The following is a 23,972-nucleotide window of genomic DNA, read 5'->3' on the forward strand; positions in this document are numbered from 1 at the left end:
ATTTTGAGGCATTTACTGGTCACTTCCTGTTCATTTGGGGTTACTGAAAAGGAAGTGACTCAACAATGTTCCCAAATGATTATAAAGTGACTAAAATCGATAGTAAATACCCTAAAATGAACAGGAAGAGACATGCAAATGGCCAAAAAAGACTGGCTGTAAATGATGTAGTTTCAGTGCCACTGACAGCGCTAGCCGTCCAATCCAGTCAGAAGGAATTGAATGTCTAGCGCCGTCAACGGCACCCGGTGAGCTAACATAGACACTAATCTAATGGAGGATTTTGGTAGTAACCTGTTGGTTCCATGTTATTTTAAACAGTGACACCTTTTTAAAACGATGTATTGATTCTTGGCGGGAGCATACCGATTTGGGACGCAAAGTATCGTGATATGTCACCATTTCGATATTTTGTCACACCCCTAGTTAACAGTTCTCATTTACGTATGTGGTACTGTAAATCCACAACTCTGACTAAGTTCTGGCCAAGGCTGGCGAATAATAGTTGTTGGACTTCTCTGACTACTCACATACTCAAAACTATGCATTTTTATTGAACAAATATATTGCAAATCTGAATTAAATGTCCTAAATGTGGACTTGGATCTGGTTACAGGTTACAGTTTTCATTTTTGTGAGACTGCAAATCCACAATTTTGAAAACGTTCTGGCCAAAGCTGGTAAACATTAGTAGTGGACCTCTCTGATTACTCACATACTCAAAACTATGCATTTTTACTGTACCAAAATTTAGAAAATTTGAATTAATACTCCTACATGCATACTTTGATCAGATTATAGTTCTCATTTTTGTGGAACTGTCAATCCACAGTTCTGAATAAATTCTGGCCAAGGTTAGTGATTATTAGACGTGGACCTCTCCGTGTAGCCACGTTTACATGCTGACTTTTATTCATACCGATTCAAATAATTCCGAATGGAAATTTCAGATCAGCTGTTTACATGTCACTTCATCTATTCCGATCCAGCGTTTACATGTGTCTGCCTTTATTCCGAAAGGATGTTTGACAACTGCCGTCTGACATGCGCAGATTAATCAAAACAAAGCGTCACGTTGCAAAACATGGAGATCGATCGTCAGATCAGCTGCTGTTTTAACTTTTCGAGTGGAAACAAAACTTCAGAATGAAATGCCGTTCATTTAAAAAGTTGTGTGGGCTGGTGGAGGGATTCATGGATATAAACTTTCCGCCGGACTCCAATTAGGTGCGCTGTGCGTGTGCTTGGAAGCCATGTTGCAAGTGACGTTACTTACGTCACCAAGTGACGTCACCACGTCAGTACGGAGCATGTGCAGAAAGAACGCAACCAGACACCATTCCGCTTCCCTGTTTACATGATATAATTTTACTTCTAATCGGTTTGGGAAAAGGAATATTTCACCCCTGTGAAACGGAATGAAATTCCATTCGGTTTGGGCCTGCTCATTCCGAATGAGGTGTTTATATGGAACACATTTATTCGGTTTGAACATCTAAACCGATTGCAATTGGAATATTTGGCTCCATGTAAACGTGGCTTGTGTTGCTAGCTAGCTGGATGGCTTCAAACACAGTCCATGATTCTTTATTGACTCCCACGCCACTCCCCCACTCCGCTCCTGTCTGCTAAGTACAAAGGGAGGTGAAGAAGGCCAGGTATGTCTTGTGTTGGCCCCTTTAACCAGCTGACAGCTCTGCGACCAGTAAATGCTAATGCAGCTAAAACTATGTCAACTTCAACACTGTGGAATCAAGAGATGTAATTTAACAGTCTTTTCTAAAAATAGCTCACCAGTAAAGGAACATGAATATTGCCTAATATTTATTTTGTGTAATCATTTGTAAAGGTTGTGAAACTCATTTTTACCCTGACCTGTGTTAAATAAATAAATAAATAAATAAATAAGAATCATATAGGTTTCAGAACCAGCAAGACCAGTACCTAAACAACCAATTGCTGTGTTTTTTACTGGTGTTGCTAGTACAGTAACCATCATATTGTGGATTACTTAAAAGCAATGTCATCTGTTAGAATTTAAGCGAGGCTGACTTGATTAATATTAAAGCCTATACTCATAATCGCAGTTTCATATTAATACACAAAAACACACATTAGAAACTACAGTAGTTCCTTACATGGCAAAGAGGCGTGACTAACCAGTGATGACTGGACTTACCAGACTGTACGTACGAAACCCACGTAGAGCCAGCACGCGTGTCCATTTATTTGGCAATACTTGGAAGTTATTTTACATTTGTTATGAAGTTTTAAAACACTCACATAGACACAAATGTATTTTGAGAAATGTTCTACCTGTCTCGCAGCTGTCAAGGTGCCGTCTACATCAAATAGGCAAAGAGTCTTGTGGTCCACAGAGATGTCACTCATTTTGTCTCCAAGCTCCTTCAGTACCCAAATCCAGCGGTCACGCTCGTTTATAGTTATTTTTCAGTAATATCACCATTCATACATTCACAAGTCACCACGGAAATCGTTGTTCTTGTTCTAGTTGAAAGGCAGCTAGAAAGCAGCGAGTAAGAAGAATATTGCCATCTACTGGACTGGGGTGGGGCACCGTGGTGACATGGAATCTATTTGGACGCATGCGCGGAATTGATTTGTGACGACATCAACATCTGACGCCTTAGATATCGCATATAAGGCTAGATGTCTGATACGCACATACTGTAAAGAAGCGAGCCAATGGGGAAGATCGTTGTCACTTGTCAGCCATTTTGCGTCGGAGCCATTCGACAAACATTGATCAGCTTCCAACTGATTTTCAAACGAATTGGTTAGTCATAAAACGTCAGGGATACTTAAGAATGTTTAGAAAATTCTCTCAAAATCCAGCCTTCTTAATTGCCACGCACATGTTTTGTATGTAGTAAGTATTTAAGTACAGTAAAATACTTTTACTTTTTACTTGTAAAAGCAAGTACTTTTGTACTTTTACTTGAGTATTTTTTCTTAGATAGTTGTACTTTTACTTAATTACTTTTTAGCACCTGTATCTGTACTTTTACTTATGTAAAAAAACAGTGAGTACTTCATCCACATCTGCAACGGGTGCAAACTGAGGGATTTTCTCCACAAAATGCTCTTAATTTTGCCGGATTTAAAAGCGGTTAATTTATGAAACACTGTATCAATATATGTACTATTTAGGCTGAATGTTGAATCAAAAACAACAACAATTTTTTTGAGTATGACGTATATTTACTGCATTGCTTACGTTTGTGACAAACTAAACTGTTTTAAAATCGGTTGGAAATGGAGCAGTCCATTGCTGTTTCGAAATAGACGTTTAATTAATTAAAATGTTTATGGAACGGCCCCGATGCAAAATGGCCGACAAGGGCAGACGACTGTTCCTATTGGATCACTGCCCGGAGTTGATTTCTACCCTCATACACGTATGATATTTATGATGCAACAGTGTGAAAACGAATTAGCAATACTACAAGTACTTAACAGTTTTATAATGTGTTTAAGGTGATCTGATTCAAAAACTGTACTGGCGTCAAAATAACCGGATAGATCTATCCATTGATAAAATGAAAACATATATAAAGTACAACAAGAAAGGACACCAACGCCATCAGTATGTCATGTTCTATTTGCAGTTTCATTATTTATAAAATTCTGGGTGTGAGAAAACTCAATTGACTCACTCCCAAGTGGGCTGCTGCGCTATAGTGACAATATGTTGTCCTAAAACACGAATATCTACTCGAAATGTTCCACAAACCCAAACAACTGAGGACGAAACCTCTGTTTTTATTTAGAACAAAGACACTTTCGCGCCATGTGTTTAAAACCCGTCACTAACCAATCGGTAGTCAGACAAGCGAACTACACTGATGTTTTCTATCCCGATATTTGGACCAATCAAAAAGGACCTTTCTGCCTCGTCCTCTGTGTTCAAATTGAAATGTTCAGATTCGACCTATCCGCTGTTGGTAGGGGCGGAGCTCTACAAGTACTTCAAGGCAGTTAGTGTGGCGTCGCAGACCGTGACAAAACCGCTAGGCTTTGTATCGTCTTCCTTCTTCAGTCAGCCGCCGATTGTCCAAATTGTAACAGGTTAGTCTCCGTTTTTTTTTTTTTTTTAAATACACTTTTTGTATGTTATTTTGTGTCGGATAATGTTAACGCTTAGTTCCCGTTCGTTAAAAGTACAACAATTCCGCGGTTTTGGCTTCCGTTGTGGCTCATACAAGCGTTAGGGTACTTAAATGTGTTTAACGGTCTCCAGTAAAAATTTTAAAGTATTTGTTGCGTGTTAATGCGACTTTATACAGGATAAGCCGTTACTCAACATTTGTTAGTGAGGAACAAACTGCGCAGGCTGCCTTCTTGGTAAACAACTGCAGCTCAAACGCCATTTGGTACACAGCTTTGCACGATGGCTGAACGTTCAACTTCGAAATTCAGTGGCTAAGAGCCTCGCTTCCTTCAGGCTTTCAACTTTTACTCGTGTGTAATATTTAAAGTAACTAAAACACGTCGTGTGGAGCGGTAAAATGAGTTTGTCGGCCACTTTTCAAGTTTTTGCGAAGTTTAGTTTAGGCGGGAAGATACAAAATGGAGTCGCGTCTTTTTGTCTCTACAAGGCAGAAAGCCGATTAAGGCCATGAACCATCTTTCGCTGTCTGTGGGACTTATTTAACGCATGAAAAACTCAACCGTAACGACAGCTAACCATACTGCTTATTCGGATTGATAAATAACAGAATTTTCGACAAATTATTTTTCCATAATTTTTTACTTTTTTCCCCTGAATGATTTAATCTTGTACAGTCGACTGAATGTCTGCCTTTTACATACTAGATATAAAGCAGCTATGACAAAGGATCCAAACAAGCCCCGAGGCAAAACCTCATCTTATGCATTTTTTGTGGCGACTTGCCGTGAGGAGCACAAAAAGAAGCACCCAGGAACCAGTGTGGGATTTGCAGAGTTTTCCAAGAAATGTTCTGAAAGATGGAAGGTAATCTACATTGGCTTCATGATGTAAAACTTATTGATGGGATTACAAATAACACTGATCCTGGCATTGGTAATCAATTTCTCTGCTGTTACAGAATCAAGCATACATGATACTGTGTTAAGATGTCCTACAATATCAAGCATAGTTTATTTTATTGTTTTGTGTGTGCGCAGACTATGTCTGGCAAGGAAAAGCAGAAGTTTGAGGAGATGGCCAAGAATGACAAGGTCCGGTATGACAGAGAGATGAAGTCGTACGTCCCTCCGAAAGGTGCCAAAAAGGGCAAGAAAAAGAAGGACCCCAACGCCCCAAAAAGGCCTCCGTAAGTAAAACAACACTGCAACTTGGGCTGGAATTGGTTGGCGTCAATATCAACACCCTCCTTTCTCTAGCTCCGCCTTCTTTGTCTTCTGCTCGGAGCACCGACCCCGGATCAAGGAGGAGAACCCCGGTATCTCAATTGGTGACATTGCCAAGAAGCTTGGAGAGTTGTGGTCTACGCAGGGGGCTAAAGACAAGGCTCCATATGAGGCAAAAGCTGCCAAACTGAAGGAGAAATATGAGAAGGTAATGCCATCTTCCCTAACACTGTATTTAACGACGTTTACAATGTATCATCCCTACTTTTCATTGCCAGGATGTTGCTGCTTACAGAGCAACAGGCGGCTCAGGGAAGACTGACGCTGGCAAGAAAGGTGGCCCCGGCAGGCCAAAGAAAGCCCAACAGGTCGACGATGATGACGATGACGACGAAGAGGATGAAGATGATGACGAAGAGGAGGAGGATGACGATGAAGACGATGATTAAGCAAGCGGTTGTTATGCATTAAGCTCAGTTATTTCATTGTGTGGGTGTTCAAACCTTATAGCCTGCTGTCCCTGTTGATCGGCCTCTTTAGGTGGATCAGACCTGTATTCCTTGTCAAATTCAGGGATTTAGTTTAATATCCCCCCCCCAAGTTAGTCCCTTTAACGATTTCTTTAGACCCTTGTTGCTCGATTAAAATGGTCAACTTTTGGTTTGTTGTGCCAGATTGAAGGACTTAGCCTGTGTTACGGTCAGCGGACAGCAGTGTATCAGCAAGGTTTTAAAGAAATGTTTTGCTTTTCAAAGCACTGCTTAGGTTTGTTTAGTGGTGCTGTTTGTTCACTGTCATTTTACTCAGACGTCTAGTTTGAATTAAATGGAAAAAAAAAAATCTGCCGTTTTAATATTAAACAATGTAGAACTGAGAATTTTGTTTTGTAATAAAATTTTGTATATTGGTTATGTGATCTGTCATTTTTGATTTGGAAAAATGTATTAATTGTGGTTAGGGGAGCAAGTATAGCAGTCAAAATAATTATGCTTGGCAGGTTAACTGATCAAAACTTTTTTTTTTAACTATAAAATTCACTTTCTGTGGGGTCTTAAAAACTAGTCCTAAATCCAATAAAGGTCTTAATCTTGACTGGTTTTAAGGTTCCATTTTTGGGGACGTAACTATAAAGCGGAACTACCTGTGTTGCCCAGTCAGAATTTATTGAACATCAGCTATTGCTGCACTGCAAAAAAACTCCTCTTTAAAACTAGTTACATTTGTTTTCAGCGTAAATCTCAAATTACCTGCCAGTGCTTCAAGTTTTACTCAGATTTCTTGAAATTAGCTGAAAATGAATTTTTGGCCATAAATTACTAGTCTCTCAAAAGCTTTGAAATGTTGATTCAAAACAATTGTTCAAAACTTAAAAGCACATTTTTTGATTTAGGTAAACTTAAATATATGGTCTTAAAAAGTAGTTGATTTAAAGTAGTTTTTGCACAAAAAGCCGCTACTTTCCCCTCATTTTGAATCCTGCGGCTTATTGATTTATTTGGGTTAATAGCAAACACTATTTGACAGCGGCGTCATAAGACTGTCATAATTGACATGACACTTATGGGCATTAATGAATGCTTATAATGTCATTGTCATCCAGCAAAAACTCAATTATCTCCAGCTCTGATCTTTTACATCCATTTAAAAGACAATTTGCCAGATGACATCTGTCATAAGCATTCATTAATGCTCCTGACATGTCAAAATTATGACGGTCCTATGACAGTGTTTTGCCGCCGGTGTCAAAGTTTTACCGGTTAATATCTTGGTGTAAATATCCCATAATACAGCGAGGACGGCTGCTGGTGCAGTTTATCTATGAACAAATGTTTTCGTGTCAAATTTGGTAGGTACTCAGGTGCACCTTATAGTTTGAAAATTACGGAAAATTGAATTATCTGACGCATTAATCTGTTAACTAGTCTTTAACACTCAATACAAGATTAAGAAAATGATTTGACTAGATTTAAGAAAAAATCTAAGATGTTATAAATTCAGTGTGTGCATGCACAGTTGTGTAATGGCAGCTTAGTTAGCAAAGCAGCGGTGAAAATTTTTAGCAACCTATTTACAACAGAGAAAGTAGATAAATAAAAGAAATAAATTGATATACTTTGCAAGTTATTCCAGGCCTCCAATTTTCCTTCTTTTCTATGTTTTTCCGGTATTAATGTGAAATTGGTCTTAAATTGTATTTATTATGGTCTTTAAAAAGTCTTAATTTAATCAAAACGTTTACTTTTTATTTTATAAATCTGACTAAATCTAAGCCTTTTAACTCCTGGTTCTGCTACCTTGAAGTAACACTGAGTGGTAGAACAATTAAAAGCTAGATCAGTACCTGGGGCCAGCAACTTGCCCATCAGTACAATAATTGGCCAGTGGGCAAGACTTCGAGTTAACTTGTTCAACTTTTACACAGTACTGTGCAAGCTTTAAAGATATTTATGTTCTTAATGTTATCCACTAGAGGTCACACTTACACTTCATTCCTCTTAATCTACTGTAGGAATATTTTGAGACTGCATGTATACGTTATATACACTGGCGTGCACACATAGACACCAGGTGGTGCTCAAACACTGTCCCTTTCCTTCTTAACCGAGCAAGTGCCCTTATCAAGGTTATTAAGTCATGATCATTATTATGTTATTAATACGTGTGCCCCCCAAACACTGCTGCCATAATCACTGTGAGAGCACCCCTCTGTCCTCCAAACGCGGGAACACACATGGTTTTTATCAATATCTTGTTCACCTGCCTAATTTTGCTTGTACAGTGTATCACAAAAGTGAGTACACCCTCACATTTCTGCAGATATTTAAGAATATCTTTTCATGGGACAACACGGACAAAAAGACACTTTGAAACAATGAAAAGTAGTCTGTGTGCGGCTTATATAATAGAGTTAATTTATCACCCCCCCCCCCCCCCAAATAACTCAAAATATAGCCCTTCATACCTAAACCTCTGGCAACACAAGTGAGTACACTGCATGAGAACTACGTACATCCCTAAATGTCCAAATTGAGTACTGCTTGTCATTTTCCCTCTAAAATGTCATGTGATTCTTCACAGGAGTGCTGTCAGCATTGCTGCAGAGATTGAAGAGGTGGGGGGTCAGCCTGTTAGTGCTCAGACCATACGGCGTACTCTCCATCAAATTGGTGTGCATCGCTGTCACTCCAGGAGGAAGCCTCTTCTGAAGACGGTACACAAGAAAGCGCGCAAACAGTTTGCTGCAGACATGACAAAAAAAACATATCCTATGGTCTGATGAGACGAAGATGAATTTGTTTGGTTCCGATGGTCTCAAGCATGTGTGGCGGTGACCAGGTGAGGAGTACAAAGATAAGTGTGTCATGCCTATAGTCAAGCATGGTGGTGGACAGAACCCCCCCCCCCCCCCAACCTCTTAAATCTCTACAGCAATGGTGACAGCACTCCTGTAACGAGTCACATGACATTTTGGAGGGAAAATGACAAGCAGTACTCAATTTGAACATTTAGGGACGTACGTAGTTCCCATGCGGTGTACTCATTTTTGTTGCCAGGGGTTTAGATATTAATGGCCATATTTTGAGTTATTTTGAGGGGAAAATAAATTAACTCTGTTATTTAAGCTGCACACTGACTACTTTTTATTGTGTGAAAGTGTCATTTTGTCAGTGTTGTTCCATGAAAAGATATACTTAAATATCGGCAGAAATGCGAGGGGTGTACTCACTTTTGTGATACACTGTACTTGTGTTGTGGCCTCTAGTGCTCAGTTATGGTATCGTTGCACGGGCTTATCGATTCGTATTCGATATCGTATTCCTGGAGTGTAACTGGCCATGAGATGACTGCAAAAACATCTTGTGGGTTCCATTTGCACCTTTCACTTTGCCACAATGTACTTGTATGCCATAACGGAGATAGAAGGAACATGGAACTCACCTCGACAGCTTTGGCGAAGAGCTCGTTTTGAAGGAAGCCGGTCAAATGGCCTGAATTTAGGACGAGGTTGTCATCCAGGAAGACAAATACGGAGTGGTTCAGCAGGCGCAGCAGCACATCATTGACCAAGGCTTACAACAGTGGTGTGACATGTATGGCCTGCAGGCCAAAAGCGGGGTTGTTCTGCCTGACGGGCACGTTGCAGCTCATTCACATTGAATAAAAACTCACATACTTTTATTTCATTACTGGTGCTGTAAAATTGTATATTTGTGATCCATGTCATCGAGTCCGTGCACTACTGCACTTGGCTCACTTTCATGTCCGCAGTTACATTCATTTATTCGCTCCTTCACAGTCAAAATGGATTGGACGTCTTGCACTGTCAATGGCAGCCAATGAGTTGACAGGGAAGTGACCCCAAAAATGCTCCAAAACCAACAGGAAGGGACATCAAATCAACAGGAAGTCACCTGGGAATGCCCCCGAATGTAAGGGAAGCTCTCAGGAAATGCCCGAAAAATCAGTAGGAAATGTTCCAAAATTTACAGGAAGTGACCTCTAAGCAAGGGCGTTGGTTTGGTCTCAACATTGGTAGGGATGATATAACAGCTAACCTGCATGTACACTTTTTGCTGGGAAAGGGACCAAACACATTGGGTGAATGGTGGTCAGGGCTACATTTCTCACAAATATGAACCTAGTTGATATATAGGCTAACTGATCAATGCAAAATAAATCTGTACTGACATATACCGTATTGGCCCGAATATAAGACAGTGTTTTTTGCATTGAAATAAGACTGAAAAAGTGGGGGTCGTCTTATATATCGCGGTCTAGACATTATACCCATTCACAACGCTAGATGGCGCCAGATATCATTGAAGTGATAGTTACTCTCAAGTTTCAGTTTGCATTATTTTATTGCAATGGTTTTCCTTATTCAGATTTGTTTCAAGACTACAGTTACAGTTAGTCTTCACTTTGATGGTTAATGTAGTTATTGCAATTTTGTTTTATCACAATAGATTGGTTTATTTACATTTCAAAAACCAGAAGCCATTCATTTACGAATGTGATTGCACTTTAGTTTACATATTTAAATGTTCAGATATTAAGATTTGAATGAGGCAAAATAACATGCTTTTGCTCTCAAATATGTTGTTATAATCATTTGCTTCAGATGTACTGTAATTATTTTCTGTATAAAAATTAATTTGGTGTTCAAAAAGTCTTTTTTCAAACTTGAGGCCTGAAAAAGAGGGGGTCGTCTTATAATCAGGGCCGTCTTATATTCGGGCCAATACAGTACTTACTTACATGTGTATTGGTTCAGGGGATACACCGTTCGATTCAAGCCTTTGCTTTTCAAAAACTACGAAAGAAACATTTTGAAAACTTCGAGAATAAATGTCTCGATTTTATTAGCAAATTTAAATTGCAATATTTGAACATAAATTATTTTAACATACACAATGAAGGAAATAGTATCTTTACCTGTATTTACGGTTTGACTGTCTTTATTACATGAACACACCCAATATAAAATAGTTTAAGAAAACAAGTAGAATATATTTGAAGTATGACTAGTTGGAGTTGGAGTGATTGGAATTTGCAGCATCAAGGCACGAGACTGATAAGGGAGATGACAACTCCATGAGGATGCCTGCTGACTACAGAAGCCGACTCTGAATCGTGCTGACTGAGAGACCCAACGTGCGCGACTTACACATTCAGCAAATGAAAAGGGCTAAATGTCTGAAAATAATGAAAATAATTTACTTAATAATGGTAGGGTCAATTCTATCCTTACAAAATATGGGAAGAAAATCAAAATTAGCTATTTAACCAAACTCATTATATCCGGCAAATAAGGTTGCTTAAAAGTTGGTGGGGACAGTTTGCGCATCCTGAAAAGTTGGTAGTGTTAAATCCCTATAACTACAGTGGTATGAAAAAATATCTGAACCTGTTGGTATTTCTCACATGTCTGCATAAAATCACCATCAAATGTAATATGATTTTTGTCCAAATCACACAGATGAAAATACAGTGTCTGCTTTAACTAAAACCACCCGAACATTTATAGGTTTTCATATTTTAATGAGGATAGCTTGCAAACAATGATAGAAGGGGGAAAATAAGTAAGTGAAACTTCTGCCTAAGGAGACTTAAAAAGCAATTGATACCAATTTTTACCAAACATTTTAAGTCAGGTGTGTGCCCAATCACTGATGAGTGGTTTAAAGCTGCCCTCCCCACTATAAAACATACACCTGTGGTAAGAAGTGTCTTGAGGAGAAGCATCGTTTGATGTGCACCATGGCCTGGTCAAAAGAGTTGTCTAAAGACCTGCGACCAAGGATTGTTGATTTGTATAAATCTGGGAAAGGCTACAAACCCATCTCTAAAAGTCTGGATGTTTATCAATCAACAGTCAGAGAAGTTGTCAACAAATGGAGATAATTTGGCATTGTTGCTTCTCTCCCAAGGAGTGGCCGTCCACTAAAGATGACGCCAAGAATTCAGCGCAAATAACTCAGAGAGGTAAAAAAATAACCCCAGAGTGTCTGCTAGAGACTTACAGAAATTACTGGCACAGTCCAATATCTCTGTGCACACATCAACTATATGAAAAACTATGGCCAAGAATGGTGTTCATGGGAGCAGGCCACTGCTGTCTAAAAAAAAAAAAAAAACATTGTTGCTTGTTTAGTGTTCGCAAAAAGGCACTTGGACACTCCACAGAAGTTTTGACAAATTATTTTGTGGACTAATGAAAGCAAAGTTGAATTGTTTGGGAGTAACACACAACGTCAAGTGTGCAGGAAAAATGAATACCTTGCCAACATCAACACCTCATCCCCATCGTGTAGCATGGTGGAGGGAGCATCATGATTTGGGCCTGTTTTGCTGCCTCAGGGCCTGGACAACTTGCAATCATTAATGGAAGAATGAATTCAAAAGTTTGTCTGGATGTTTTGCAGGAAAACCTGAGGCCGTCTGTCAGACAGTTGAAGCTAAAAAGAGGATGGATGCTGGAACAAGACAATGATCCAAAACACAGAAGTAAATCAACTTCAGAATGGTTTCAGACGAACAGAATACACATTCAGGAGTGGCCAAGTCAAAGTCCAGACTTGAACCCCATTGAGATGCTGTGGCATGACCTAAAGACAGTGATTCATGCCAGGCATCCCAGGAATCTGACTGAACTACAGCAGTTATGTAGAGAAGAATGGGCCAAGATCAGTCCTCCTGATAGATGTGCCAGACTGATCTGCAGCATCTGTTTAGGAGTAACGCACAACGTCATGTGTGGAGGAAAAATGGAACAGCTCACCAACATCAACACCTCATCCCCACCATGAAGCATGGTGGAGGGAGCATCATGATTTGAGGCTGTTTCACTGCCTCCGGGCCTGGATATCTTGCAATCATTAATGGAAGAATAAATTCAAAAGTTTTTCAGGAAAACCTGACGCTGCCTGTCAGACAGTTGAAGCTAAAAAGAAGATGGATGCTGCAACAAGACAATGATCCAAAACACAGAAGTAAATCAAATTCCGAATGGTTTCAGTAGAACAAAATACACGTTCTGGAGTGGCCAAATCAAAGTCCAGAGTTGAACCCCATTGAAATGCTGTGGCATGACCTAAAGACAGCGATTCATGCCAGACATCCCATGAATCTGACTGAACTACAGCAGTTTTGTAGAGAATAATGGGCCAAGATTAGTCCTAATCGATGTGCCAGACTGATCTGTAGCTACAGGAAGCGTCTGGTTGAAGTTATTAAAGGGGCGGCCACAAAATATTAAAAGTGATGGTTCACTTATCCCGCCCCCCCGTCATTGTTTGCATACTATCCTCATTAAAATATGAAAACCTATAAATGTTTGGGGGGTTTAGTTGTCGTCACTGTTTTTTTATCTGTGGTATTTTGACAAAGATCAGATCACATTTGATGTTGATTTAATGCAGAAATGTGAGAAATTGCAAAAGTTTCATATACTTTTTCTTAAATGGTAAATGGGGTTACACTTGTATAGCGCTTTCCCACCTTTTAAGGCCTTCAAAGTGCTTTACACTGTCTCCTCATCTACCTACTGGTGACGCAGCACCACCACTGTATATGTATTTTATCTCATTTTGTAGACTTCAAAAGCAGCAAAGAATAAGGCAGTTTACAGAATAGCCCATCCAGCTTCAGTGATGATGACTGTAGTGACAATTGTCAAGTTGAAGTGCAAATCCTTAGGAGGACATTTATAAACATTCCAGAAAATAAGGAGAAAAGGCATTCAATTTAATTGAACAGTTTGCTAGTAGAATGAAATAAGTAAAAAGTTAAATAAATAAATGTGAATTAAATAAATATATATTAGAATAAATTAATACATTTTGAAGTATAAATATATAAAATATTTTAAATATAAATACAATATAAAAATTGAAATAATTAAAGAAGTAAATAAAAGTTTAAATTAATAACTAAAAATTGAAATAAATAAATAAATAACATTTCAAATAAATCAATTAATAATGAAATAAATATTGAAATAGAAGTATTTTAATGACAGATTTAGTAATTTATTTAATTGTGTATTTATTCATTTGATTTTTGCCCTGCTGGTTCTCCATACGGTGTGTGGTATTCACAGTCATTTAGAGTTTATCATTGTGCTGTGTGGGTCCATTGCCTTTTTTCAATGTTTTCATACTTGAATGGTGACTTTCAACGTGCGTGACTGACAATAAACTCGACCAATCACGGATTACATCGAGCGTTTCAACTGTCCAATCACTGCCGCCGATCGAGGCCTTACTTTACCAGACCAGACCGACAGGAAGCACAGTTTCAGTCTTGAGGAGCTGTCCATTGTGCTCGAGCCAGCCTCCAATTGATGGTAAGCAGACGACCACAGAAGCAACAATTAGCAGCGAGGCTCGCGCTAGAATATCACGCAGCAGCGGTGGCGCACGCACACCCCTCCTTCAACGGATAAAGGGCAAGTGTGACATCAGCGCGCCTCTTATGTAGACTACGGCGATCTGCCACATTCACGTCTCAGTAGACAGTGGACACCATGCTTGCGTATTAGTATACTGTGCTGAAACCTGTTGATGATATCTACGCATGCCTAAACCATAATGACAACCAACAAAAATAAAATTCTAAAATGAGTCAGAATCTGACAAATTGCCTAGAGGTGGCTAACGCCTGGTTAGCCCGTTGATTATTCACAGATTCGTCGTCCAGCGCTGCTATCGCACTTTCAAATGATCGCCTTCCTTTGTTATATTACGGGTAATCCGCATTAAGTGACCATGCTTAGCAAGCGCAAAGTGAGCGTTCCTCCGCATCACTGACACTGATGATAGTGAAATGCGAATTAAATAATGGTAAACTCGTAACAGAACTGTCATCAGCAAACAAAATTTGGTCTGCTATAACGCAGGCAATGATTGTCATCTTCTAACAAGGAGCGCCAAATAAAAACAGTTGCGGAAAACGAGGCGAGCATTTTGTGTCAAAGACGCAATGATGCTTACAGCATATCACCATCCATGAGGTACTCAAGATAGACTCCATACGCACTAACTAGTTGCAGAGGGATGTTGGATGTCTTTTGGGTCCAATTGTGATTTTACACTTAATACATTATTCGTTCATTATTACTGGTATCTTGTTGCACAACTAAGGTACTTTTAAAAAAAAAAATTTTTAATTATTATTTTTATTATCAAGATGTTACCCATCAAACCGGAGTGTGACATTTTACATTGTCAAATGAATGAATGTCACACTTCATCATGCAATGCTACCTATTTTACTTAGTAAAAGAATTATGCACTACAGTGATCCCTCGTTTTTCGCAGTTAATGGGGACCAGAACCCGAAGCGATGAATGAAAAACCACAAAGTAGCGCCCCCGCCCCAAAATATATATATATTTTTTGTGTGTGTACAATGTATTTATTCCCCAGATAGCAGATCGACGTTGAAAAGATGTTTGGATCAGCATTCTGCTGTCGATCTTATATCGGTGAATCAACATCACTTTTGCACCCTCAGTTAATGTTGCTTCAACATCGGAATCCTTCCAAAACCTAAACATCATTTCGATTATTAATAATATTGGTACAGCGCTGAATTAATATTATGTTTTCAACCGAAATCCCCGCTTATCCATAATCAATGACTTTTCAATCGTATTTCCCGGTCAATCATAAATCAACTATTTGTCTTAACTTAACTTTAGTTCATCAACTATATAACAATGTTAACTAAACCATCACCTGACATACCATGGAACAAGGTTGTCTCAACGTCACTTGATGTTAGAAAATTTCAAAATCAACCATATTGATGATTTTGATGGACAATTAACGCTTATTCAATGTCGGTATGCTATCTGGGATATAACACATTTTTTGTGTGTTTTTTTTTTAAACTTTTCGCTCCCAAAGTATACAACCCCTTGCAAAAAGTATGAAATCACCAGTCTCGGACGAGCACTCACTCAGACATTTTATCATGTTGAACAAACTCAGATAAAAAGCTTGAAAAAATAATGAATTAGTTTAAAAGTGCAACTCTTTAGCATTCAGAAACACTAAAAGAAATGAAAATCAATCAATCTTGACTCTTGACACCTTGTCCAATGCAGATTCATGAATCTTGACACCTTGTCCAATGCCGATTCTTGACAAGGTGATGATGCTGGTACTTTTGTTTGGTGCTGTTCCAGTGAGATTTACAAAGATAACTGAAGAAGACATCAAAATTCCCTCAGTCCTTGATGATATGGGGCTGCATGTCAGGCAAAGGCACTGGGGAGATGGCTGTGGTTAAATCTTAAATAAATGCACAAGTTTACATTGAAAATTTAGACAGCTTTCTTATCTCTTCAATTGAAAATATGTTTGTCATTTTCCAAGATGACAATACATCACGCCACAGAGCTAAAACTGTTAAAGCATTCCTTGGAGAAAGAGTCATCCAGTCAATGTCATGGCCTGCAAATAGCCCAGATCTCAACCCTATTGATAACCTGTGGTGGAAATTGAAAAAAAAAAGGTCCACGGCAAGGCTCCGACCTGCAAGGATGATCTGGCAACTGCAATCAAAGAGAGATGGCACCAAATTGATGAATAATACTCATCAAGTCCATGCCTCAGAGACTGCAAGCTGTCATAAAAGCCAGAGGTGGTGCTACTAAATACTAGAGATATGTTTAGATTGTTATTTCTTTGTTTGTTTCTCATGTTTCCATAATTTTTTCCTCAGAATGGAGTGATTCCATATTTGTATATTCCATATATATTTTCCTGCACTTTCCTGCTCTATAGAATTAACATTTACTGACCACCACAATGTTTTTTATTCATTTCTTTTAGTGTTTCTGAATGCTAAAGAGTTGCACTTTTGAACTAATTCATTATTTTTTCAAGCTTTTTATTTGAGTTTGTTCTACTTGATAAAATGACTGAGTGAGTGCTCGTCCGTGACGGGTAATTCCATACTTTTTGCAAGGGGTTGTATATAAAAAAAAAAAATTCCAAAGTGTAATTAAAAAAACAAAAATAATAAATGGTTTTTAGGCACTTCAAATGTAACAATTATAAGTTTTAAACATTTTACTGTCCCACCAAATTATTTTTAAACCAGAATAAAGTATAAAAATGCTGGTCTTTATTAAATGCTTCATTGAGTGAGTCCACTCAAATCCACTTGAGCTGCTCACTTACAGACAATGAGTTGCCACAGCAACTGTTTATCAAGTTAAACGATGATTGATGCATGCGGTGCTTTGAAGCTTCGGGTTCCAGGCATCTATGACTAAATCAAACATTAAACGTCTGTTGATCTTCCTTAACTTTAATAAGCAACTCCAGTGCACTGCCTGAGCAACAAAGAGCACGGAGAGGGAGACTACGCGATCAGCTCGGGTCAGCTCATCTGTATTTATTTATTTATTTATTTTTAATTGAAAAAAAAATGGACTGAGGGGGCGAAGTTTGAAACACGAAGTTGCGAGGGATAACTGTATTTGATTTGAGACAAAGTAAGACAATTGAGTCTATGAATAACAATGAAACAGTTAAAATCTACACTGCTGCTCTCCAAGGTTCTGAAAATCTATAAGTAAATTTGTGAAGCTGTGAGCTAAGCTTATGAGCCCTGCAGTCTGTTATGTTTCCTGTAGGGATGTCCCGATCACATATTTTGCACCCGAGTCCGAGTCACCTGATTTTGAGAATCTGCTGATACCGAGTACCGATCCGAAACCGAAAATTATATTTTTGTTTTTATTTGAACAAAAGTTCAGAACATGTTACAGTACTGTACATTTTCCAGTACTTTCTCCTCTGCTGTTTCCAGGAGTGTTGCAGAGTATAAAATGTATACAGTATGTTTTTGTATCTTTTAGCAATGCCATTGTATTTCTGGATTATTTTGTTACCTTTTTTATTAAAAAAAAAAAAAAAAAAAATTATAATAATAACATTGCGATATACGTATATTGCCAAGGCTCCACACTCACGTTTTGCATTGGTTGTACCTAAGTTTTTTCTTCAGGTGCACTAACACAAAATATAGGGGGACGGAACTGTGAGGCAGATGTGCTAACCACTGCCCCACCGTGCCGCCTTCATAATGTGAATTACTTTTAAACAAGAATAACATAAATGCTTGTCTTTTAAATGCTTCATTGAGTGAGTCCACTCACATTCACTCATGCTTTGACGCTCACGCTGCCGCGAACAGCCTCTCATTTGAATGAGTTGCCACAGACTGGCGTGTAAGGGCGCTTTCATACTAGCACCGTTTGGTCTGTTTTAAAAGGACCTTTTTCACAGATAGTCCGCTTTATTTTGTGAATGTGAACGCGCACCTGAACTCTAGCTCGGACCAAACAAACAAACTCTGGTCCGCTCAAAAATCGTGGGTCTCAGTCCGCTTTAAGCTCACCCTGCTTCGCTTGTGAATGCAAGCAGACCAGAGTGCGCTTATGCTACTTTACGTGTAGCGTCACAGCATGGAACTGTGATGCTCCAGGCTGTGACGCTACATGCAGTGCATCCTTGGAAGCTGAAGTTCAGCGCGCACGTTATTCAAAATCAACAATGGCAAGTGACAATTAACCATGGCCAAATGTTGTTGTGCTGCTCTAAGCAGTTGCATATGATACACAGAATTCCAATGTGTTGGTTGTGTTTTGCATGCTGTTCCTGAACACATCGTGCGAGAGGAAGAGTTGGGTGGGATACTTTCCCTTTCTATGTTCTGTTGTTGGTGGCGCCGCCTACAGCGGACAGTAGCCGTTTTGTGTTGCACAAGTTCTAAAATAAAAGATTAAACACCTGGCAAAGCTGGTGACTTCCATGTCATTGTTACAGTATTAAGGAAACAAATGCTTGCACTAGAGGCTTTTAATCAAAAACCTGATTTTTTTCACCCGATTCCAATGTTCTGAAAAATGGCGCGATCGGCCTGATTTCTAATCACGTTATAGGATCCGGACATCCCCAATTTTATAAAATAAAATTTCAATATTTCAATAAATGAATTCATGAATAATTGCAAAGAAGACAAAATATTGATGACAAACAAACAAGAACATTTAGACATTACAATTAGACCAAAAATTCCAGTCAAAATTTAATCCCCACCCTTGTTTTTGATTGGTGAATTCTGACTCATGTTTTTTAATTTAGACGGTTTCCTGTTATGCTATCAAAAAGAAACTACGTCCCTTTAAATGTCAGGGGGGAAACAATGCTTTTTACACAAATGATCACGATTCACTAGATGGTATTGTGCTGTAAATTAATTTAGCCATCTGCTTTCTGATCCGTATTTAATCATACCAAAGATTTCAATCAATCATCATTGTTCATTTCCAGTGGTTTATTATAGGACATTGAAATATTCTGGTTGTCTTTATAAATTGTATTCCTGCTACATTTTGTTTCCTTTTTGAAAGCTGACGAGAAGTTGCTTTAGCCATTGACGGTTCAGATTAGTGCAATCCTCTTCACATACTGTAGCTCTTTGTAATCATCTTGTCCTACTTAAAACGTAGAGCCACAGTATGCATTGCGATGTTGTATGTTAAAGATCTACAGTATAAACAAAAGTGAGTACACCCCTCGCATTTCTGCAGATACAGTGCCCTCCATAATTATTGTCACCCCTGAAAAAGATGTGTTTTTTAGCTTCTAATAATTTTTAAAAATTCAAATAATATGGGACCTTAATGGAAAAAAAAACAAAAATCCAACCTTCAATACAAGTGCATTCATTCAGTGGGTAAAAAAATCCAACATAAAGAAAAAAATATTTGACATCAAATAATGTGTGTCACAATTATTTGCACCCCAGGTGTTAATACTTTGCACAACCCCCTTTTGCCAACAAAACAAGGTCTGGGGACTGAGATGGCCATGGGAGGAGCTTGATTTTGTGTCTGGTGAACCATTTCTGTGTAGATTTGGCCATATGTTTAGGGTCATTGTCTTGCTGAAAGACCCAGTGACGACCCATCTTCAGCTTTCGGGCTGAGGGCAACATATTTTGATTTAAAAATTCCTGGTATTTCAAAGCATTCATGATGCCATGCACCCTAACAAGGTTCCCAGGGCCTTTGGAAGCGAAACAGCCCCACAGCATCACTGACCTACCCCCATACTTCACAGTGGGTATGAGGTGCTTTTCAGCATGCGCATCTTTCGTGGCACGCCAGACCCACTTAGAGTGTTTGTTGCCAAAAAGCTCAATCTTAGTCTCATCTGACCAAAGCACACGGTCCCAGTTTTGTACCATCCAAGGAAGAGGCTTCCTCCTGGGGTGACGTTTTCTGTACCTCTTCACAAGCTTTTCACATACTGTTGCTGGTATTTTGGCCCATTCCTCCATGCAGATCTCTCTAGACCAGTGATGTTTTGGGGCTGTCGTTGGGCAACACGGACTTTCAACTCCCTCCACAGATTTTCTATGAGGTTGAGATCTGGAGACTGGCTAGGCCACTCCAGGACCTTGAAATGCTTCTTACGAAGCCACTCCTTTGTTGCCCTGGCTGTGTGTTTGGGATCATTGTCATGCTGAAAGACCCAGCCACGTCTCATCTTCAATGCCCCCGCTGATGGAAGGAGATTTTCACTCAAAATCTCTCGATACATGGCCCCATTCATTATTTCCTTTACACAGATCAGTCGTCCTGGTCACTTTGCAGAAAAACAGCCCCAAAGCATGATGTTTCTACCCCCATGCTTCACAGTGGGTATGGTGTTCTTCGGATGCAGTTCAGTATTCTTTCTCCTTCAAACACGAGAACCTGTGTTTCTACCAAAAAGTTCTATTCTGGTTTCATCTGACCATAACACATTCTCCCAGTCCTCTTCTGGATCATCCAAATGCTCTCTAGCGAACCGCAGACGGCCTGGACGGGTACTTTCTTCAGCAGGGGGACACGTCTGGCAGTGCAGGATTTGAGTCCCTGGCGGCGCATTGTGTTACTGATAGTAGCCTTTGTTACTGTGGTCCCAGCTCTCTGTTGGTCATTTACTAGGTCCCCCCGTGTGGTTCTGGGATTTTTGCTCACCATTCTTATCATTTTGACGCCACGAGGTGAGATCTTGCATGGAGCCCCAGATCGAGATTATCAGTGGTCTTGTATGTCTTCCATTTTCTAATAATTGCTCCCACAGTTGATTTCTTAACACCAAGCGTTTTACCTATTGCAGATTCAGTCTTCCCAGCCTGGTGGTGGTCTACAATTTTGTCTCTGGTGTCCTTCGACAGCTCTTTGGTCTTGGCTATAGTGGAGTTTGGAGTGTGACTGATTGAGCTTGTGGACAGGTGTCTTTTATACCGATAATGAGTTAAAATAGGTGCCATTAGTACAGGTAACGAGTGGAGCCTCGTTAGACCTTGTTAGAAGAAGTTAGACCTCTTTGACAGCCAGAAGTCTTGCTTGTTTGTCGGTGACCAAATACTTATTTTCCACTCTAATTTGGAAATAAATTCTTTAAAAATCAAACAATTTGATTTTCAGTTTTTTTCTTCCACATTCTGTCTCTCATGGTTGAGGTTTACCCATGTTGACAATTACAGGCCTCTCTAATTTTTGCATTCCAATTGCACAATTGGTGGTTGACTAAATACTTATTTGCCCCACTGTATCGGTAACTCTAATGAAAAGTGATACAAAATGACAATTAGAGGTGTACTCTACACTCCAAGAACCACACAGTGTAAGAGTACATTGTAACTAGAAAATTCAATTTCTGGAGAAATTGCAATGGTAGCTTTGCTGTGATGGTTGGTATATCGGGTCATTTTCTGTTGATTTTGGGGCATTTCGGGTTCACTTCTTGTTCATATTGGGTCACTTCTTGTTGATATAGCGGGATTGCAGGGTTACATTCTTTGGCTTTGTGGGCATTTCGGTTTCACTTCCTGTACATATTGAGTCTATTCTTGTTGATTTTAAGGCATTCCAGAGTCACTTCCTGTTGATTTAAGGGCATTTCTGGGTCACTTCCTGTTTGATCTTGGGGCATTTAGGGGTAACTTCCTGTTGCTACTGGGTCAGTTGGGTTGGAAATCAATTGAGTGAATTGAAGTTTTGGTGCTACTGAAATGAATGCCGAATAGGGCCATTGGAAATGAATGGGAAATATTGCCTATTATAAATGAACGGGTATGTTTTTGGCAAATGTTGGCCGTACCTCACATTTTTAACAAAAACTATAGAACTTTTTTGCCCCTTAGCGTGCTGATTTTTTAAATTTATGTTTAAATGTTGTGATTTTGGACAGAAAAATGCTACTCATCCTACAATACATATATATACAGTATATGTATATATTAAAGAAAAAAAAAAAAAAAAAACTCTCCTGGGCAAACGGTCATTTTTGGGGTGCCATATGAAAGAGAGCCCACGTCGCATGAGATTTCCAGTCATTTTAGTGTCGGTGGGTCAAACGGTTTTGGCTGGGCGGCGTGCTGAAGAAACGCAAAGGAAATAAAAAGGAATATTATACATGGTAGCTTTTACATTACATGCAAAGCTGACATCAGTAATAGTGCGGGTGATAAGCCAAATATAAGTATTGTGTGGTTCCTTTTGTCATGTTGCTACCAAGCCATATGTGACTGAAGTTTGTTGATATAATGAGTCCTTTCATATTGTTTATGCATGTGTATTTGTCTAGGCGAGGATGGCCAAGGTGAAGCAGGTGGGTTTGCTGGCAGCAGGCTGTCAGCCCTGGAATAACGATGTATGTGCTGCAAGTGGAGACCGCTTTGCTTACTGTGCTACTCTTGCCATATACATCTACCAGGTAATGTATACTGTGTGTGTGCATATCTGTTTTAACCAATCTCACTGTGAAATATAGTTATAATTTTCAAATTTGATTGCTACTGCAAGGGAGCTTTTCCGGTAATTCAACAAATTTCAATTACATACTTCAGTTGATACTTTATTATTTAATACATTAACCGAGGAGTTTCCATGAAATATTAAGTAGCCTAAATAACAGCCACATGGATGAATAATACAGCACTTCTTTGTTTTTCACTTTGCTAAATTTTGGTAGACATATATTTGTTGATGTACTATAATCTTCATGCTTATTCTTTTGGCAATGAAGAAGGAACTTCAATTATGTCACGGATTGCGGACAGGAAGTGGACCCAAATGCCAAAGACAAGCGGATTAAAAAACACCTACGCAAACAAAAGACTGGTCTCCGAAACAACTAACTATGTGAATCAAATGCGGTAGGATGAGGGCACAGGAACACACAGGGTTCAGACGTGGACTTTGACTAGACATTGATGATGTTGCACCAGGGACTCAACAAAAATGGAAAGCTTAAATACACAGACAAGGAGTAAGGAGACAATCAGGTACAGGTGGGTGAGATGAGAGGAAGCGGATCGGTGGATACAAAAGGAGCAGGCCACAACAGGGGGAAAAAATGGGCAATCACAAGGACAAGCCACACTAGGATAAACCAAACACAAACCGTAACAGTAACATCCCTCAATGGACGGATCCCAGACGTCCCAACAGAAACAAGGAGTCCCAAACAGGGCGGGCGGAAGGGGGGCCCAGTGAGGGAACAAAGTTGGGCATCCAGGATGCCAGACGTGGGGCGACCGAACGGGCATCCGGGGCACCAGATGTTGGGCATTCGAAGGGGTCTATCAGTCATGGGTCCGGGACGAGGGTGACTGGCCGACCGTTCTTGCCGCCCAGCCAAGACAGGAAACAAGGAGCAGAAGATATGTCGTTGGCAACTGGAGGCGCCGAAGCGGGATCAGGCGCGAACATCAAGGCGAGGAACAGGAGTGACATCGAGGTGAAGATCGGGAGCGATGTTGAGGCGAAGATCAGGTGCGACATCGAGACAAGGCTTAGTAACGGAAGCGGGAGTGACATCATCACCGTGGAGAAGACCTAGGAACGGAAGCGACATTTTCTCCATCATCGGGAACACTAGGAGTACAAGCGACATCGTCGCCAGGGGGACAAGGAACAGAAGCGACATCGTCAAGGCGAGAAGCAGGGGCGACGTCGTCGAGGCTAGGAGCAGGAGGGAAGTCGGTGAGGTGAAGCACAGGAGCAGTAGCGATGTTATAGAGGCGAAGCGCAGGAG

The 23,972-nt window shown here is 39.7% G+C and overlaps 3 protein-coding genes across 6 annotated transcripts in view; 2 read left to right on the top strand and 1 right to left on the bottom strand.

Annotated features, from left to right (window-relative positions):
* The window catches only part of pmm2 (phosphomannomutase 2), a 34,033-nt gene extending 31,458 nt beyond the window's left edge, over positions 1-2,575 (bottom strand). Inside the window, exon 1 of the mRNA XM_057844139.1 lies at positions 2,317-2,575. Coding sequence (XP_057700122.1) covers positions 2,317-2,391 — 75 coding nt within the window. The 5' untranslated portion in view covers positions 2,392-2,575. The remainder of the gene's footprint in view (positions 1-2,316) is intronic.
* A 1,368-nt stretch (positions 2,576-3,943) lies between these two features.
* On the top strand, positions 3,944-6,266 carry hmgb2a (high mobility group box 2a). Its single transcript, XM_057843443.1, has 5 exons — positions 3,944-4,089; positions 4,837-4,996; positions 5,170-5,318; positions 5,389-5,563; positions 5,634-6,266. The coding sequence occupies exons 2-5, from the start codon at positions 4,850-4,852 to the stop codon at positions 5,802-5,804; spliced, it is 642 nt and encodes a 213-aa protein (XP_057699426.1). The 5' UTR covers positions 3,944-4,089; positions 4,837-4,849; the 3' UTR covers positions 5,805-6,266.
* A 7,859-nt stretch (positions 6,267-14,125) lies between these two features.
* The window catches only part of wdr17 (WD repeat domain 17), a 60,529-nt gene continuing 50,682 nt past the window's right edge, over positions 14,126-23,972 (top strand). For 3 of the 4 annotated variants that reach the window (XM_057843485.1, XM_057843483.1, XM_057843486.1), the window contains exons 1-2: positions 14,126-14,203; positions 22,521-22,649. In XM_057843485.1, coding sequence (XP_057699468.1) covers positions 14,201-14,203; positions 22,521-22,649 — 132 coding nt within the window. In that variant the 5' untranslated portion in view covers positions 14,126-14,200. Of the gene's footprint in view, positions 14,306-22,520; positions 22,650-23,972 lie in introns of all 4 variants that reach the window. The other variant, XM_057843484.1, reaches the window with a different exon arrangement.

The sequence above is a fragment of the Corythoichthys intestinalis genome, chromosome 8, assembly GCF_030265065.1.
Source record: "Corythoichthys intestinalis isolate RoL2023-P3 chromosome 8, ASM3026506v1, whole genome shotgun sequence".
Classification (NCBI taxonomy): domain Eukaryota; kingdom Metazoa; phylum Chordata; class Actinopteri; order Syngnathiformes; family Syngnathidae; genus Corythoichthys; species Corythoichthys intestinalis.

Coding starts and splice junctions, on each gene's coding strand:
- hmgb2a (XM_057843443.1), top strand. CDS start 4,850: ATGACAAAGGATCCAAACAAGCCCCGAGGCAAAACCTCATCTTATGCA. Junction 4,997..5,169: donor AATGTTCTGAAAGATGGAAG/GTAATCTACATT, acceptor GTGTGTGCGCAG/ACTATGTCTGGCAAGGAAAA. Junction 5,319..5,388: donor AACGCCCCAAAAAGGCCTCC/GTAAGTAAAACA, acceptor TCCTTTCTCTAG/CTCCGCCTTCTTTGTCTTCT.